At 30.4% G+C, this 16517-nt stretch overlaps 1 protein-coding gene across 1 annotated transcript in view; it reads left to right on the plus strand.

The window, feature by feature from the left end:
- The first annotated feature begins 2593 nt into the window (after positions 1-2593).
- Positions 2594-16517, plus strand: part of LOC147075233 (uncharacterized) — a 47815-nt gene continuing 33891 nt past the window's right edge. The window contains exons 1-2 of the mRNA XM_085942900.1: positions 2594-2726; positions 15738-16030. Of these exons, the coding sequence (XP_085799026.1) occupies positions 2594-2726; positions 15738-16030 (426 nt within the window). The remainder of the gene's footprint in view (positions 2727-15737; positions 16031-16517) is intronic.

Here is a 16517-nt window from a genome sequence, read left to right on the forward strand (position 1 = left end):
GAAGTTAGTTAAAAAATGATTGCAAGATTTGTACCGGACAAATAAGAATACGAGCTAATAAAAACGTTGTAAAAATAAAATCAATTATGCAATGAATGATAAAGGCAAAATTGTGTACCCTAATAATTTATTGAACTTATTTACATAACTACTATTAGATAATAGTTGTAGTATTAAATAATACAAATACCTATTTGTATCTATATATACTCACTATGCATAAAAACAATTATGCACTAACTACCCTTTTCGCCATACTGCTCTGCTAAGTAAAAAAACACTTTCTTTTTACTTAGCAGGGCTGTATAGATAATTTAGAATAATTCGAAGTTACATTATTTGATAAATGATTTAGACCAATAATTTTTCTTTTTGTATATACATAAATAAACGATGCTGAATTCATAAAGTAAACAAAGAAAGGATAAAAAATAGACACTGAGAGTAGAATATAATATTATATCGTTTTGCATAAATTTATCATCAAAACAAAATTGTTATGAAGGTTATTATTGTACCTGAACACCGCAAATTGTGACATGGCTGTAAATAATTTAATAAAATAGTACCTACTTAAAAAAAATGTATATTATATGCCATACCATCTATCACACTAAAGATAATCGAATAGCCTTTATCATGTTTAATTGCAATAATACTTAAAATACGAGATGTATGTCATAGTATGGAGCCGAGCATTTTAATCGTCTGTCGATAGTGGAACCACACTTCCATATAGGGGCGGTACCTATTCGCGAGGGGCGAGATTAAACATTATCCTTCCGAAGGCTCAGTCATAGCTTGGCGCTCGTAGAGAGTGCACCGCAGCGACATTATCTACCCTCTACGACCGTAGCAAAGCTTCGGCCGAATTGATACGTCACTCGCAGCTTTTTAGACCGGATGTGCTACGGAAAGATTGAACAGTGCTACGGAATAACCAAAGTGACTAAATCGAAGGATTATTTTGACAGTTTATTAAGTATATTTTTAAGGTAATTTTAAGATATTTTATAATCATAATTAAAAAATATATACGTTTTCGATTTAATAATCTCAGATAATTTATTTAAATAATATGTAATAAATAAATAAATTTAATTATCAATTGATATTGTTTGAAACTTTATTAATTTATTATAACTACTCACTGAGTACTCAGCTACTATTGTTTATTTTGTATTTAAAAAAATAGGTAGCAAATATTCTTAACCATGATTTTTACTTAAAATTAATTACCTGTTACTGTTATTTTTTTGTAATAAGGCTTTGCATTAACTATTAACATAAAATCCAATATATAAATCAAGATTGATGTGATATGTTGACAATATATTTTATTCTGATACTAAAATTTATTAAAAATATTGTAAAATAAGTGTATTGTGTCCTATTTTAATAATATTAATTTACATATTTATCTAATATGCTTAATATTATTACAAATACATTGAATTAAATATAGAAAGGACTAAAATATGAGAGATTTAAATAATATTAGGTATTGTTAATTTCTGCTAAATTAATTTCAATCCAATTATTAATGGTTTTATATCAAGATTTGTAAAAATGACTTATTAACATTGTATATGTATATAAAATTGAATAGTAATTGATTTCAATAAAATTACAGTAATTTAATGTTAAACATACAATTGAATGTCCTTGATTATTTTTTATAAACCAATTATTAATAATTAACTGATAGAAATGTTCTGTTACACTCTTTGTATAACTAAATAAATTCAATAATAACTTTAGATGTAGGTACAGAATGCAGTTAGGTAGGTATTTTTATTTAATAATATATTAATGCTTGTGCAACGTGTTATTTTATTACTTACTCATAATACATTTTACAGTTACATACCGAAATCAAATTATTGATTATTGTTAATATATTTAAATATCAGAAGAAATTTATCTCAAAATGAAAGTGGTAAATTGATACAAGTTATGTTGATTGCATGTGGATAATTATTTATTTATTGAGTGAAATGTTTCAGGTAAATATCTAATGTTTTTTAAAACTATTATTGATTGTAGGAGATGACTCCGAGACTTCGCCTTATCAGTTAACAGTTTATAATACAAGACTGATAGAAAATTTCTAATTTTAATATCGACAATAATAATAGAAATTAAACGAGTCTTTCGTAATCGTTCTTTAATGAAACACAAATCACAGACTATGATGCGTAGTGAGTAATGACATTTTGAAATTAGACATTAATTTGATCGCTACATTTGTAATCCGGCGGTCATTCAGTGTTGTGAAGTTATTCAATGAACAATAAACAAATTTTCAGTATTAACAACTAATATTTAGGAATAAACCATCAAGTGTTTACATACCAAAAATAAAACAAGTGACAGTTAAAATTTGAGTATAAAAAAGTGACGTTTATAAAAACTACTGTGATATTTTCTAATAATATTAAGACAAAGTGACACAGCTTATTGATTAATTATTAATTCAATTACAAAACAGTCAATAAATTAATATTGGTAAATACAAACTTAATGTCGTGCTTTCATTATAAGTGAATAAGTAAAAAAACAACTGTTCTGTGTGATAAAGGACTTAACCGCCATGATTTCAAGACAAGGTGTGGGCAGAGCTACAGGAGCACCAGCGATGAGGCCAAGAGCTCTTTACAGCATTGACCAGATCCTTGGAAACAATATCCAGCAGCCTTCGGATGACATGTATAGAAAGCATGAAGGTAAATTATTTGACTAATTATATAATTTGATTTAATTAATTATAAATGTTTATTGCTATTATACAACGTCTTTAATAGCTCGTATTCTTGTTTGTCCGGTGGTTGTTTGTCCAGTACAAATCTTGCAATTGATTTTTAACTAACTTCCCGACTAGCTAGACATTTGCAACTTTTAGAATAATATATCAGAACACGATGCCAATGCACTCTTTTAATACTTTTAGCCATCTTTAAGTAGAATTGAATTCATTTTCAGCTAATTCTGTTTTGTATGAAAAGTTATTTTAGAAGAAATCTGTAATCCAATTTACTATTATTGGTTGCTAGGTGGGTGGTCGTAGCAGCTAAATTATTAATATATCATATTATATAATCAAAATGAAATTTCAGTATTCAGTATATCTATATTTTTTTGTTTTTTATTTACTTCATAGCAAGTACAAGTTTGAGCATATTGAGCATAATAATTCAACAGAAAATTTAAAAACGTTGTATATAAGAAGTTCTTTTTATCTTGTAATTATTTCTGATTTAGTTATGTTTATAATATCCATTTATCCGTAATAATATTACATGTATGTGTATAAATATTGTTCATAAAAGTTTTAATTCGTTGTAGCAGGTAAATAAATACCTACAAACGGTAAGATCTTCATCTTGCAGTATCTATTTGTGTATATTTATTGAACGTTCTCGTAATGTGTTATTATTTAGTAAGGTTTAGTTGTTTTGTTAGTTTATGTATACTTATTTTAATAGTTATATTTTCCATATCCGTTACTTAACTAAACTGATTTAAACTTATATCATTTTCGTGTATCAATATAATATAAATGGTTAATTTCACTTACTTATTTAACCTTAGAAACGTGAAAACTTTTGAGCGGTATATCATGGTATTAGTTATTATATAGGCAGGTAAGTCATTGATAAATTGATTAATAGTAGTTTTAGAAGTCTCCTTGCAAAAAAAATACTTACACGATACCCAGCTATTGACTATTGACAAAATAGTATAATTCAAGTGTAATTGTTGTTGGCTGTTTATACTTCGATAGATTTTACCGACACTCAGATTGTGAAAAATAAACATCGGTACTGTTCGGTTAAAGCGGATACAGCGGAAAACGCATTTTGAAAATAGCCGATAAACTGGATTATTTGTTAGGTTAACCTAACCAAACCTAACCTAACCCAACCCAACCTAACCTATCCTAAACTAACCCAAACTAACAAATAATCCAGTTTATCGGCTATTTTCAAAATGCGTTTTCCGCTGTATCCGCTTTAACCGAACAGTACCTAAACATCTTTTGAATATTTATGTACATTTTGTCAAAACACCTGCGTCACATGTTTCGTAAACAACATCCACTGAAAATGATTAAGTATTTAAATATCTCGAAATGGTATTTTTATTTATTATGTTAAGAACAATAACTTATATATCGATCATGGATCGGCGTATAAGAATGTCACCAAATGTAATATTTTACACTTACACTAAGGAAACAATACCTGCATATTTGAAAATGCGTATTATTTTTTATTAATAATTATATTATTATATAATGTTTGAGACTTTCGCGGTTGTTTTTTTTATCGTAATAGATTCTTGGGTTGCCACCGCGTTCAGCGCTCGATATGGAAAAGTTTACGAACCGGAGCGCACGACAGTTCTCTGAAGAACATACATAGTTAGCATAGTTAGAAGACATAGTTATCAATTTTTTGTGTATTTTATAAAACTAAGTATGTTAGATTTTTTATTATATGGCCTATCTAGCTCAGACGGTCAAATTATTTTTGTCACGAGACGGAGCGATAATTTTACCGATTTCAGGAACAGGAACGGCGCTCCAGTGCGCTCCGGTCGATTTCGTGCCCTGACCGCGTTCCTTCTTTTCTCAACGTTTTGGGCTCGTTGCAGAGGCCATTATCAAATCATCTCGCCACGTCAGACAGTCAAAAAATTATATTTGGGAAATATTGGCACGCCTAGGTAAAAAGGTTCGCCAACCCTGGCGTAGATGGACCTTGTCAGAAAATTAAATCAATCCTGATCGTTAAATATCTGCGATATCATCTGTTTAAAAATAAATTGTGACAAGTGCTCAACAGCATTACGCGGATTCATTCTAATTTATCATTTTAAACATAATGTTACTATATCTATTATAGTTCCTCTAGTAGTCTGGTGTAGTGGGTTACCTGTGTATTTTTAGATTTAAATATATAAAGCCTATAAAAGAATCAGAAATAATAGGAATAGAAAATTCTCTATATCAATATAAGATGTTGAGCTAAAACCCTAAAAGCTTGATTCTATTTCATGACAAAGCCGTACTTGAGAGTTTTGTTCTTGCATTATAGGTAAGTTAGCGATAGATGAACGATTTATATACTGTTTACATTGCAGTATGACATGCAGAATATAATTATTTGATTGAATATTTTAATATAGACAATATTCAACGGACGCTGTTGATCTGAAAAGTCCCTACAGACATTTTAAAAGTTTTTATTTATGTAGTACCTAAATAATTCTGAATTTTAAAAATTAATAATGAAAATTATCGACTTTATTGAATTCTTGCAGTTGTAAATAAAATTTAGTTATTATTATAGAAACAATATATGGCATTAATTAAGATACTACATAGAAAAATAATTTAGTGAAACAAGATTTTATATCAATTTATTCAAAAATTTTGTCTAAATATATGCAAAAACTACACAAATTTTGTAATACTCGTCACTTAACCAAAAGATACAGGGTAAAGAAAAACACTTAATATTTATTTGACGGGTTTGATAAAAAAAATATTTAAATATAATTTTACTATGAATAATATAAAACATTAGATTAAAGACAAAACAATCTGTGGCAATTTTTGTTGTAACCAGGATCATTAAAAAAATTTCATAGACTTTTTGGTACTAGAATCTTTTGCGTGTCTTGACGTTCATTCAAAATCTCCTGCATCCTGGACGAATCAGTATCGATGGTCTCCAGTTGCTTTGGCCGAGCACTTTTTAATCTCAAATGGCGAAGTTCAGCTATTACAGTTTCGGCTGTCCAGGTCTTTTATCTCGTACATAGCCCGCCCTGCTGTTAACTCCTCCAGTATACTATGCACCTAGCCGATCAGCGCAGTTTCTGCGTTTTTATGTCACGCGAATTGCAGAATTAAACTATATAATGTATAGTTTGGAATACCTAAGAAACATAGATACCAATTAGAAATAAATATTTTTGAAACAAATGCTTCACAAAAAATCTGTACCATACTTATCACGCCAAAATATACTGACAATTATTCATTCGATATATTATTTCAAATTACAATAATATTGAAAACCCTGTTTTGTTCATTTAATAATTAATAATAGTTCAATGAAAACTGTATTAGGTTTATTTACATTATAGATAGACTCTATCCATCCATTATTTAAAGTTTTAAGAATTTCAATAATTTACCTTTGAACCGATTTGTAGAATTATCGCTCAACCGCTGGAAAGAAACCTATCTTCCCCTTGATCGCAGATTATCGGGTCTTTTAATGCTCATATATTGGGTACAGCTATTAAAGTGCATTGCATTTAGCCTCGACGTAACCATTATATTCTTTTACGAATTCTATTGAACGTCTCGAGTGTTTAATGGCTTATGATTGAGCCCGAAAGGGTTATTGGCGGGCTTTAACACTTTGAGGGTGCATATAAATATTACTATTTTTTTATTTCTTCATTCGCAATGTATTGTCATGCAATATTTTTTTTAGAGCGTAGATTTAAACTATTTTTAAAATAATTGCTTGTTCATCTTATATTAATTCAAATGTTATTTAGAAATAATAGAAACATGATGTCTAAACATTTGTATTGACTAGATCATATAAATTAATGTTATAATGTAAATCACTAGCATTACGTCTAAGAAGGTAGCATTAATAGGGTCGCTAAGAAGTAAAAGTAACTAATACAGGCAAGTTTGTGTCAAGACAGCATATTATTTCAAATGTTATTTGTTTACATCAGAAATTTCGAAACTTATTTGGTTCATTGCCTCCTTTTTAGACTAAAATAATCAACCCCTTCCTGGAAATCAATTTTTTTAGGTGAACAAACTAAAAGATGAAATAACTGATTTTCGTTATTGATTAAATTTATTAAAATTTACCATTGTAACATTTGCATTGTATATAATATAGAATATTAAGATAACAAAACATAATTAGAATAAAAAAAACGAGTATAATCTAATGAGAAGGATTAATCTGGTGAAATATTAACAATTCGTTGTTTGGCTCTATTTTATTTATTTATTTATTTATTTATTTAAGAATACAAAGCATTGTGGACATAACAAATCTCAATTCAAGACGTACACAACATGAGATTTACATTAAAAAAAATATCACCCTCACAATAGATAAGAAGAGAGTATAGAAAAAATAAAATAAAATCAAAACATACTTAAGTACAATTTAATACAGAAAAATAAAAATTTTGACAACAAAAAACATACAATTTTACATAGAAAAATAAAGTAGCATTATTAAATCAACAAGAGTAGTTGTTTTTAGTAAGTTTCTTTTTTAGATACTTAAGAGATTTGTGACCACCTTCTAATTAATTGTACTTCTTCAAATTATAATTTTTCATTCTATAGTCTTGGCGTATGTCTTCGTAATCATAGCGTTTGGTAGCTGATAGCTGCGTTTGAATTTAAATGCAGATTTTTCATTTTTGTTGTTAGGTACTTATATAAGCTATTACTGTAATTTTAGAAATCATTCTGACTTTATACTTGATTGGGTACTATCATTTTAAGAATATCATCAAATCGTTCATTGCGGTTAGTGTGCTCTTTCTCTGCTTAAAATTTGCTTTCAACGTCTTTCAATTATTACTTCCATTTTATCTTACTTAAAGACCACTCCACCTAGAGACCGAGATTGCCCACTTTGGGAAACACTGAGTCGCTAAACTGACTCGTTATAAAATAGCGAAATAACTTATTGTGTTTTAATATTTTTATTTATTAAATTTTAAGGTTTGTCCAGATCATGTGAATGCCTATTGAAGTGTGCTGAATTGCTTGTTTCTCATCCCCGCATCCATATAATATATATCACAATTGTTCGATAAAATGGATAAAGATATATTTACTATTACATGCATAAAATATTGTATATCATATGGAGAGATAATATAGAGAAGACAAAAATAAAGAGATAAAGATTTAAAAATAATAAATTTTGCATTATAAACATTCTCATGAACATGTCTAAAATCCAAAAAGGGTTTAAAAGAGTTAAACCACTCGATTTTTTTTACAATTCTCTTTTATATTTCAAGTGGACACCTTTTAATACAAAATGTTACACAATATTACTCAGTAGAGTTACAATATGTACTAAAGGTTTCATTATAATGTTGCACCTCTCCAATTATCATCCTAGCGGTGGAAATTGGCGTTTTAAAAATATTGAGCTCCAGACATTATTAGCCCGGATTCACCCCGCCGTGGTTCGCGCCTCGGCTAACAGACACAAAGGAATATTTATATTTGTTTAAATAAACCGCGAATGAAAGAACAGAGTTTATGAAAGATTTTGGCGAGACACCCGCAGCGCTTTTGTGGGAAAACAATGCGTCAGTGAAAACATAACAGTTGCTTGTTTTGTGCTGACATCTGGCGTCGGATTTTCAACACAAAGGTGATGAGTTTTAGAAAATGTAAATAGTACATTAATTAGTTTATCAATAATTTCATTTTGGAGATGACTATATAGCTGTTACAATGTACTGCCTGTAAAATTTTAGTCACCGTGGACAATAAATAGTAACTCAATAAAGGAACTGAATAATAAATAAGGGATTCTGGGATATTTTAAGGTGGGATGTAGTGCCACTGGGGGAATGAAATGAAGTTACGAAACATGCAATCAATTAGCAATTTAATTTATCAACACCTGTCAAAAACTATATGAAAATGAGGTATATTTTCAATTTAAAACATACCTACTGTTATAAAATGAGCGTTCCTTGAACGAAGGTTCCAATTAACTGGGTAGTTATTTATAATGGTATATATTTTATTATTGTTAAAATGTATTTTGTCATGATTTCTCGTCAGTGTAGATAAGTTTTAAGAATTCGTGGTTTTAATGTATTTTAATGATGAGGGGCCACGGAAGTAAACCAAACATCGCGTATCCATAAAAAAAATTATAGTCTTGTTAAGCCTTTTATGTATATTAATACATGTTGTTCCCTCTGTCAATACCGAATATATCGGTGTTGTCTGATTTTTAAAACCGGTATTTTGGTAAATATTAAAAAATACTGGGATACCGGTTATGAAATACCAGTAGGTACTGCAATCTCTAGCAAAAGCAGCGCATTTATGAACATTATAGCAATATATTCCTACACAAAGAAAATTATGTTACTTTTTGGATATGCATAAATAATAATATTATGAATATCAAAGAATAATGCAGGTGTATTATAAATTTAAATGCGTTACGCCATACATGCTTCATAAAGCATACGATGTCCATACTCTATGGTCAAGAGATTTAATTGGATTGTATGAACATTTTCAAAGGGACGCCAGCTAGACATTTCTTTGTGGTGTTAATATTTTCGGAGATTTAAATTGAATTTTGAGCCAAAATGTTGCATATTCTGCTTTATAATTTGCATATTAGCCGTGGTCTATGAACCATTCTAAATACCCACTCAAATGCTTAGTTTTAGAAATCTTATAATAAAGTCCATTTAAATTGGCAGATAGGTACTATACCGTAGACAATTCATAATTATAATGGTATGGCTTAAGCCAGTGGAATTACAATCCATTGCATTGAGGTGAAACATGTAGTTTTAAAAAAAATAGACAATCTTATGTAAATGCACTGATGCACGGTTACAATAATAGATTAATATGCTTAGGTGACTGTTTTATTCAGGCGATAACACTACATAACTACTAAGCCTTATGATACAATATACAGACTCGTTTCGACTACAACACCTCGAATATGTCAATGTGGTTTTTTCTTCACAAAACACATGTAACTTATTGTGCTGCCGCCAATGACATTATGAATGGACAACGCACTCAATACAGTAGCTAGCAAGTAAATTCGCGCATAACGATATTCGCACATGTATAGGTAGACGTCACGCAATTCCCATTATACGATATCACGCATCGGGAATTTATAGCAATATCACCTTTATTGCAATGGCGTTAGAAAACTGTTTCTAGTCTCAATGTTCATTTGAGCGAACCCGTTCGAACCGAACCATTCGGCAGACCCGACAAAAAGCATCGGGAATTTATAGCAATATCATCTTTATTGTAATGGCGTTAGAACAGACTATGCCATTCGGCAGACCCGACAAAAAAGTGAGTATCATTTTTTTTCCAGATGCTTCGTCCATATTAATGTCATTGGCTGCCGCACATAGCGTCACTGCGACGTTTTTGTTATAAAAAAAATTGTTTGTCGCATATAACAAATTTTAGCCGCAGACAGGATAGCAAAATGTGGCATCGGTGCATGTGCAGATTCTGATTTTTGTTTTATAAGTATTATTATCTTATTTTGTTTGTTTCCTTGTACACCTCTCTGCCATGGGCACACGTAGCTTAAAATCAAGTAAATTCCGTAAATGCATACTTTGATTTTGGGTAAATCCCAGGCTTGGAAAACTACTGATGATGCCTCATATACAAACTAAACATAGTCTCGGCATGAAAAATCTACTGCTGAAGTAATCTTGGGATAAAATACCTCAGCGGTGGAAGTCGTGAGGAAGAAAGTGTGCGGGGTAACAATGGAAGCCAGTCGCATCGAAATGCTGTGACGCCGATTGCTCTTATGATTTGAACGTCTCGTATAAACAATATGGAAAATGTAGTCTATGGCGTGTAGTCATTACCTGCATAGTTATGATTAGTGGTTGCACTTGCATGCGGCCTGAAGTTATATACATATCTATAGGTATGATTAAATCGTAGGAAAATCAAGTCAATTTTACCTAATTAATCGATCGTTTGGCAGGCACCGAACATTCAAATCACGAATACGACACATAATATGTTTTGTTCACATAGATAATAATATGAACCATGCTGACAAAAGCCGCCAAGTAGGAATTAAATAATATTTTTAATATGTGGGAAATACCAAGTGATATCTAAGTTTTGTGATTTTATTAGGAATATAGAATTCATTATGTTCAACCACATAATTTGGAACCGTGTCCGGAAACTTGTACGTATGCAGTTCGCCGTATCACACTTCACCGTGAAATGTTGTATCGGAAATATATGGCCATTTTGAAAATAGCCGATATACTGGATTATTTGTTAGGTGAGGTTAGGTTTTCATTCTTGAATTAATGAATTTTGCCAAAATCAGCTATGAGAATTGAAGTTTTACGTACAATTTACATATAACCATTTGGAACACCGTGTTTAAAAAAATCAGAAATATTGTCTCGTGTATTTCTGAGGTGTTCCAAGTTATATGCAATTAAATAAATAGTATATTAGGAAATCTGTTTTGCATTATACAGTTTTTGATGCAGTATGAAATAGTGCATTTAATGCATGTCGAATGGCAAAGTTCATACCGGCAAGCATGATTATAGTTACCCCTGTAAAAATATCTATTTATTCACCCCTTTTATAGGTTCCCCTAAACGCTTTTTATGCATTTCAATTCTGATACTTGATCATTATTTGACCAAATTAGGTTGTCATTTAGGCACAATAATAATGTAGACATGTTTTACCTTGTATTCATTTTAATCCCCCCAACCCTTATAAAGAGATAAAATAAAAAAGTACTAATAAGAGATGCTGAATTAATATATGTTATATTAAAAATAGCTGACGATAATGTAATAATTCTAGCTGTGCTTTAAAAAATTGTAATTGTATATACATATATATATAAACATTTTTATAATTTTTTTTATAAATTTCATACCCGGATCTTAATATTAATCTTGGTAATTGTGCCGCAGAGGTGGACACGAGCTTTTACATTTTTTTTTGTTTACAAAAACAGTTTATTCCATGTAGAAAATTATAATAAATACCTTTTTCTGTCGACGCATCGGCTTTTTGATCCAATAATCGTTAATGGAAAATTTGAAATTTTCATACATTTTGATACACCATTATCACAAATAAGATTATATGAGGTAATATTAGGTTGGGGTAGGTTAGATTAGGTTAGGTTATGTTAGGTTTGGTTTAAAAATAAAGTTGTAAAATCTCATGTCCACCTCTGCGGCACATTTACCTTAATCTCGGTAAAGTAGGGGTTACCGAATATCAAGAATGTTCCAAGCGTTCTGGTCAGAAAAAATCATTCACAATTACTGGTTTATACATTGGTTCGTGTAGAATTTTCCGCGAAGTTAGCTGATTCATAGAACCGTCATTCATTTTTAACATATCTAATTCACAAAAATATGCATTTACAGAAAATTACGTGATTTAAAATTGTCAATAAAAAACAATTATATTATACAAGTACACCTCCCTGTAATCTGTTATACGGCCAATTGCACGAACACTAATTTCCAGATACGTCTGCGCATATCTCCAGTGAATCATCAATTCATCGATCGGTAGCTTTTTGGCCAGCTGTTTATCTTTTTTTTTTGCGTCCCCATAATATATCTGCCGCTCGAGTTAGATATAAAATCATTTATTTCTGTTTCAGTCAAAGGTTCAACGTTAATTTTTCCAATACATATCTGGCTAGTATAAAAAATCAATTTGTACACTAATAAAATATTTCACCCACGTATGATGTACAATAACAATATAATATCCCCAATAAATTCGTCATGACCGGTAAAATAAAAATAAAAATAAAATAAATAATAAAAAAAACAAAAGTCTCTCAAACGGTAAATCCTCATACAATGAAATCATTCTTGTATAAGTGGAATTAAATAGCGCGTCGCCACGTCCCCCCAAAAGCCCCCCTGTTTGTGAAGTCTTTTTGCGAAAAGGATTAAGTGCCCCTTCGTATTATAAAAAGTGAAGTGATGAAATACTCGTGTTATTATTTTCGGGTCGGAAATTTTGTACAACAGTTGCTGCTTCATTGGTTTTTACGATGTTAAAATGAATTGATTTTTATTATTCATTACCTATGTATATTTTACCACGTTTTTATTAGCTCATATTCTTGTTTGTCCGGTGGTTATTTATCCAGTAAAAATCTTGCAATCGATTTTTAACTAACTTCCCGACTAGCTAGACATTTGAAACTTTTAGAATATATCAGAACACGACGCCAACGCATTATTTTAATACTTTTAACCATCTTTAAGTAGAATTGAATTCATTTTCAGTTAATTCTGTTTTGTATGAAAAGTTATTTCGGAAGAAATCCGTAATCCAATCCACTATTATTGATTGCTAAGGGGGTGGTCCTAGCAACTAAATTATTAATATATACGTGCGATACTATGGAAATCAAAATAACATTTCAGTATTCTATATTTGTTTGTTTGTTGCAAAATAGCAAAAAAATGATTTATTGACAATTGCCTTATTTGTACTAAATTATTAATACATAGAAGTTTATATGATTCAACAGAAAATTTTAAAACGTGGTATATTAAAAATTCTTTTTATCTTGTAATTATTTAGTATGAACTTGTATTTTAAATCAATAAGTCAAAGAAAGATAGCATTAATGTATATAATATCAATATTATTATTAATTAAATTTTAATATTAAGTCGTATCTTATTATAACAAGTATTAATATTACAAATTAAACTGTATGCTTGTTAATTTTACCAAAAACTACTAACATTCGTATTTTACATCCCCTATTCAAATTCCTCTTTTAAGGGTAGACGTATCATAGCAGCACAACGTGTAATCCATTTGTAACGTTCGCAATTCGGCAGACGAATAAAATAATAACACAATAAAATAAAAGAGGGATCACGTAACTGTTTATTTAATCCTCGCTCGTTTTGGTAATCGGATTTGAATAATTTGTTAAATGAATAGTAAACATTGCATGCATCAAGAGGGTCGTTGAAATGGTTCCCAGGATATCATTATTTTGACTGGTGGGTACCTAGTTAAACTGATACATCCGAAGTTAAGTATCATCTCGTATTATACACATTAAAAAGTAATAGTATAATATGAGTTGTCCAGGTGCAAAACTTGCTATCCACATAAATTTTCGATTTTGAGGTTTTGGTACCCTTGGATTCTGCTCGTCTCAGGCGACACGTATATGGGCTACAGGCTACACAAATGAGCTGAGAGCTGCAAACCACTGCATAAACCTTATAAAATTATGTTTGAAAAATCCAGTCGGTTGTAAAACCTGCTATATTTCTGACGATCTCGGTTGCAGTTGGGGTGCGAAACCTATAATATTCAGATTTTAAACTATAATATCTATTTATTTTAAAGCCTGATTATAAAATGCTTTTGTGTACCATCGAAATATATATTTTTTTAAATTTTATAAGTAAAAGCATAATGATGTCTTGCCTAAAGTGTCACAAACAGTTTATATCATTTTCGTCATGACGACTCATGTGCTAATATTGGCAGTAGGTATAGGCAGTAGGCATTATAATATCTCTGAGTTTATAATATAGATCTCGTTTAAATACGGTACCTAAACAAAATGTCATTTGGTGTACTTTTTTTTAGGATTTTTTTAAAAAACATACTCTTAAATACACTATTTTTCTATAAATAAATATTACCTAGTTCTATGCTTCATTTTTCTCCATGTTGTATTTGTACCTATGTGTCTTGAACGTATACCGCCTTGTAAATTTCACTAACTACCTATAAATAATAAGAATAGGTACCTCAAAGCCTGGATGAATCAACGCAACAAAATTATTTAGTATTATAATACTGCTGTATAGTTCTAAAGTTCATTACATCATAACTGTTATATTATACTGCTGCCTATGTGAGTAAATGTAGTGAGGTGTGGGTACTACTATTTGTTAATAAATTTAATATTAAATTAACTTGAAATAGTATCATGATAATATATCACTTTTAATATTAAAACTATCGACCGAGGGTACCTACTTGATAAAATTTGAATTAAAATTCTAATGGATTTAAGTTTTGTACTATTCCATTTGAGTCGTTTATATGCGCACCCACCAATAGTAAATACACACTGACTGTATTGTGATATATTATATACGGTGCGCATATTGCCTGAAGATACCGAACGGTGAAACCCGGGTCGCAAAAAACGACTCAAATGGAATAGAACTTCAATCCATTATAATTTTTACATCACTTTTAATAAATTATTCCTAAATAACTTAATAAAATTGAGCTTGCACACTCTATATACAAGCAATGACGGTAATGCTAGATTCATTTGTTGTGAAAATCAACTTACATCGAGTATTAGGTAGAAAAAATATACTTAAGTATTGTAACTTATAGTTTTTATCATTTTACTAATATTTACAGAAGAATCCTACTTTCTCTTCTACTTTATTGTTATGTTAGTTATTATTTGTAATTAAATCATTTTTATATTTTGTATTCATTATGTAGGTATTATGGCGCATCTTTGTAATGCAGTTATACTATTTTTTTCTAAATAAATAAATTTCAAAGTTTGTATATCCGGAGTTACAAGAAAGGTTACATGCATATAATATGAAAATGCTCAGTATTGTTTTAATATAAATTAATAGTTGCCTGATAAAGGGAGCATAAGAAGTGTGTTATTATTTGGTGAAGAAATTAAACTTTTGAATAATGGAAATTTTTAATTTTGTATTTAAGATGAATGACTGTGATTATATTATAATAATAATTAGATGAGTTGAATATTGGATACGAGAAATTGTTTCTGAGTGAAATTGAGTTATTTAACGTGACTTTATCAGATTTATCATACATACTCTAATAACTGAAGCAGACTTTTCTCCGTTTTCCTCAGAATCTCTCCACTCATCGCGCCCTCCGTCAGACTTAGCTGGAGGCCCACAGATGGACGCGGGCGCTGCATCAGACCCTGAAACGGACGCCGGAGACGATAGTGGGATCCCCCTATTGGCGGAACTGACTGCAGACCGAGACGACAGACCTCGCAAAGTAAGGAGGTCCAGGACCACCTTCACGACGTACCAGCTGCACCAGCTGGAACGGGCGTTTGAGAAGACGCAGTATCCTGATGTTTTCACCAGGGAAGAGTTAGCCATGCGTCTGGATTTGAGCGAAGCAAGAGTTCAGGTATGTGTTATTTGTTAATATCAATTGCATTTCTACATTTTTTTAACATTACAACAGGTCACGATGCTAAAAGACAGTAGGAAATAGTTTTTTTTATTTATTTGAAATACCTGGGATAACGTAATTGTTAGGATTAATTCTCCGACGGATCGATAGTTTAAAATTATACGAGCATATTCATAACCGTGTCCGGAAACTTGTACGTATGCAGTTCGCCGTATCACACGTCACCCTGAAATTTTGTAATGGAAATACATGCCGTGTATTAACTTTGGGTCGTATAGTACCTGTATGTCTAAATAAAACACGGTTCTTGTCGGTTTACACTTTACAGGAAGTCAGCAGCAAAGAAATATTTAAAAAATAGCTGATATTATGGATTATATTTTGTTAGGTTAAGTTGGATTATGTTAGGTTAGGTAATGTTTTCATTCTTAAAAAATTGAATTAATGTTCATATTGAATCTAATAAAACTGGAGAAGCGAA

This window comes from Rhyacophila brunnea, unplaced genomic scaffold, assembly GCF_057557595.1.
Source record: "Rhyacophila brunnea isolate RB1 unplaced genomic scaffold, BYU_Rbru_1.0 scaffold_15, whole genome shotgun sequence".
Classification (NCBI taxonomy): Eukaryota; Metazoa; Arthropoda; class Insecta; order Trichoptera; family Rhyacophilidae; genus Rhyacophila; species Rhyacophila brunnea.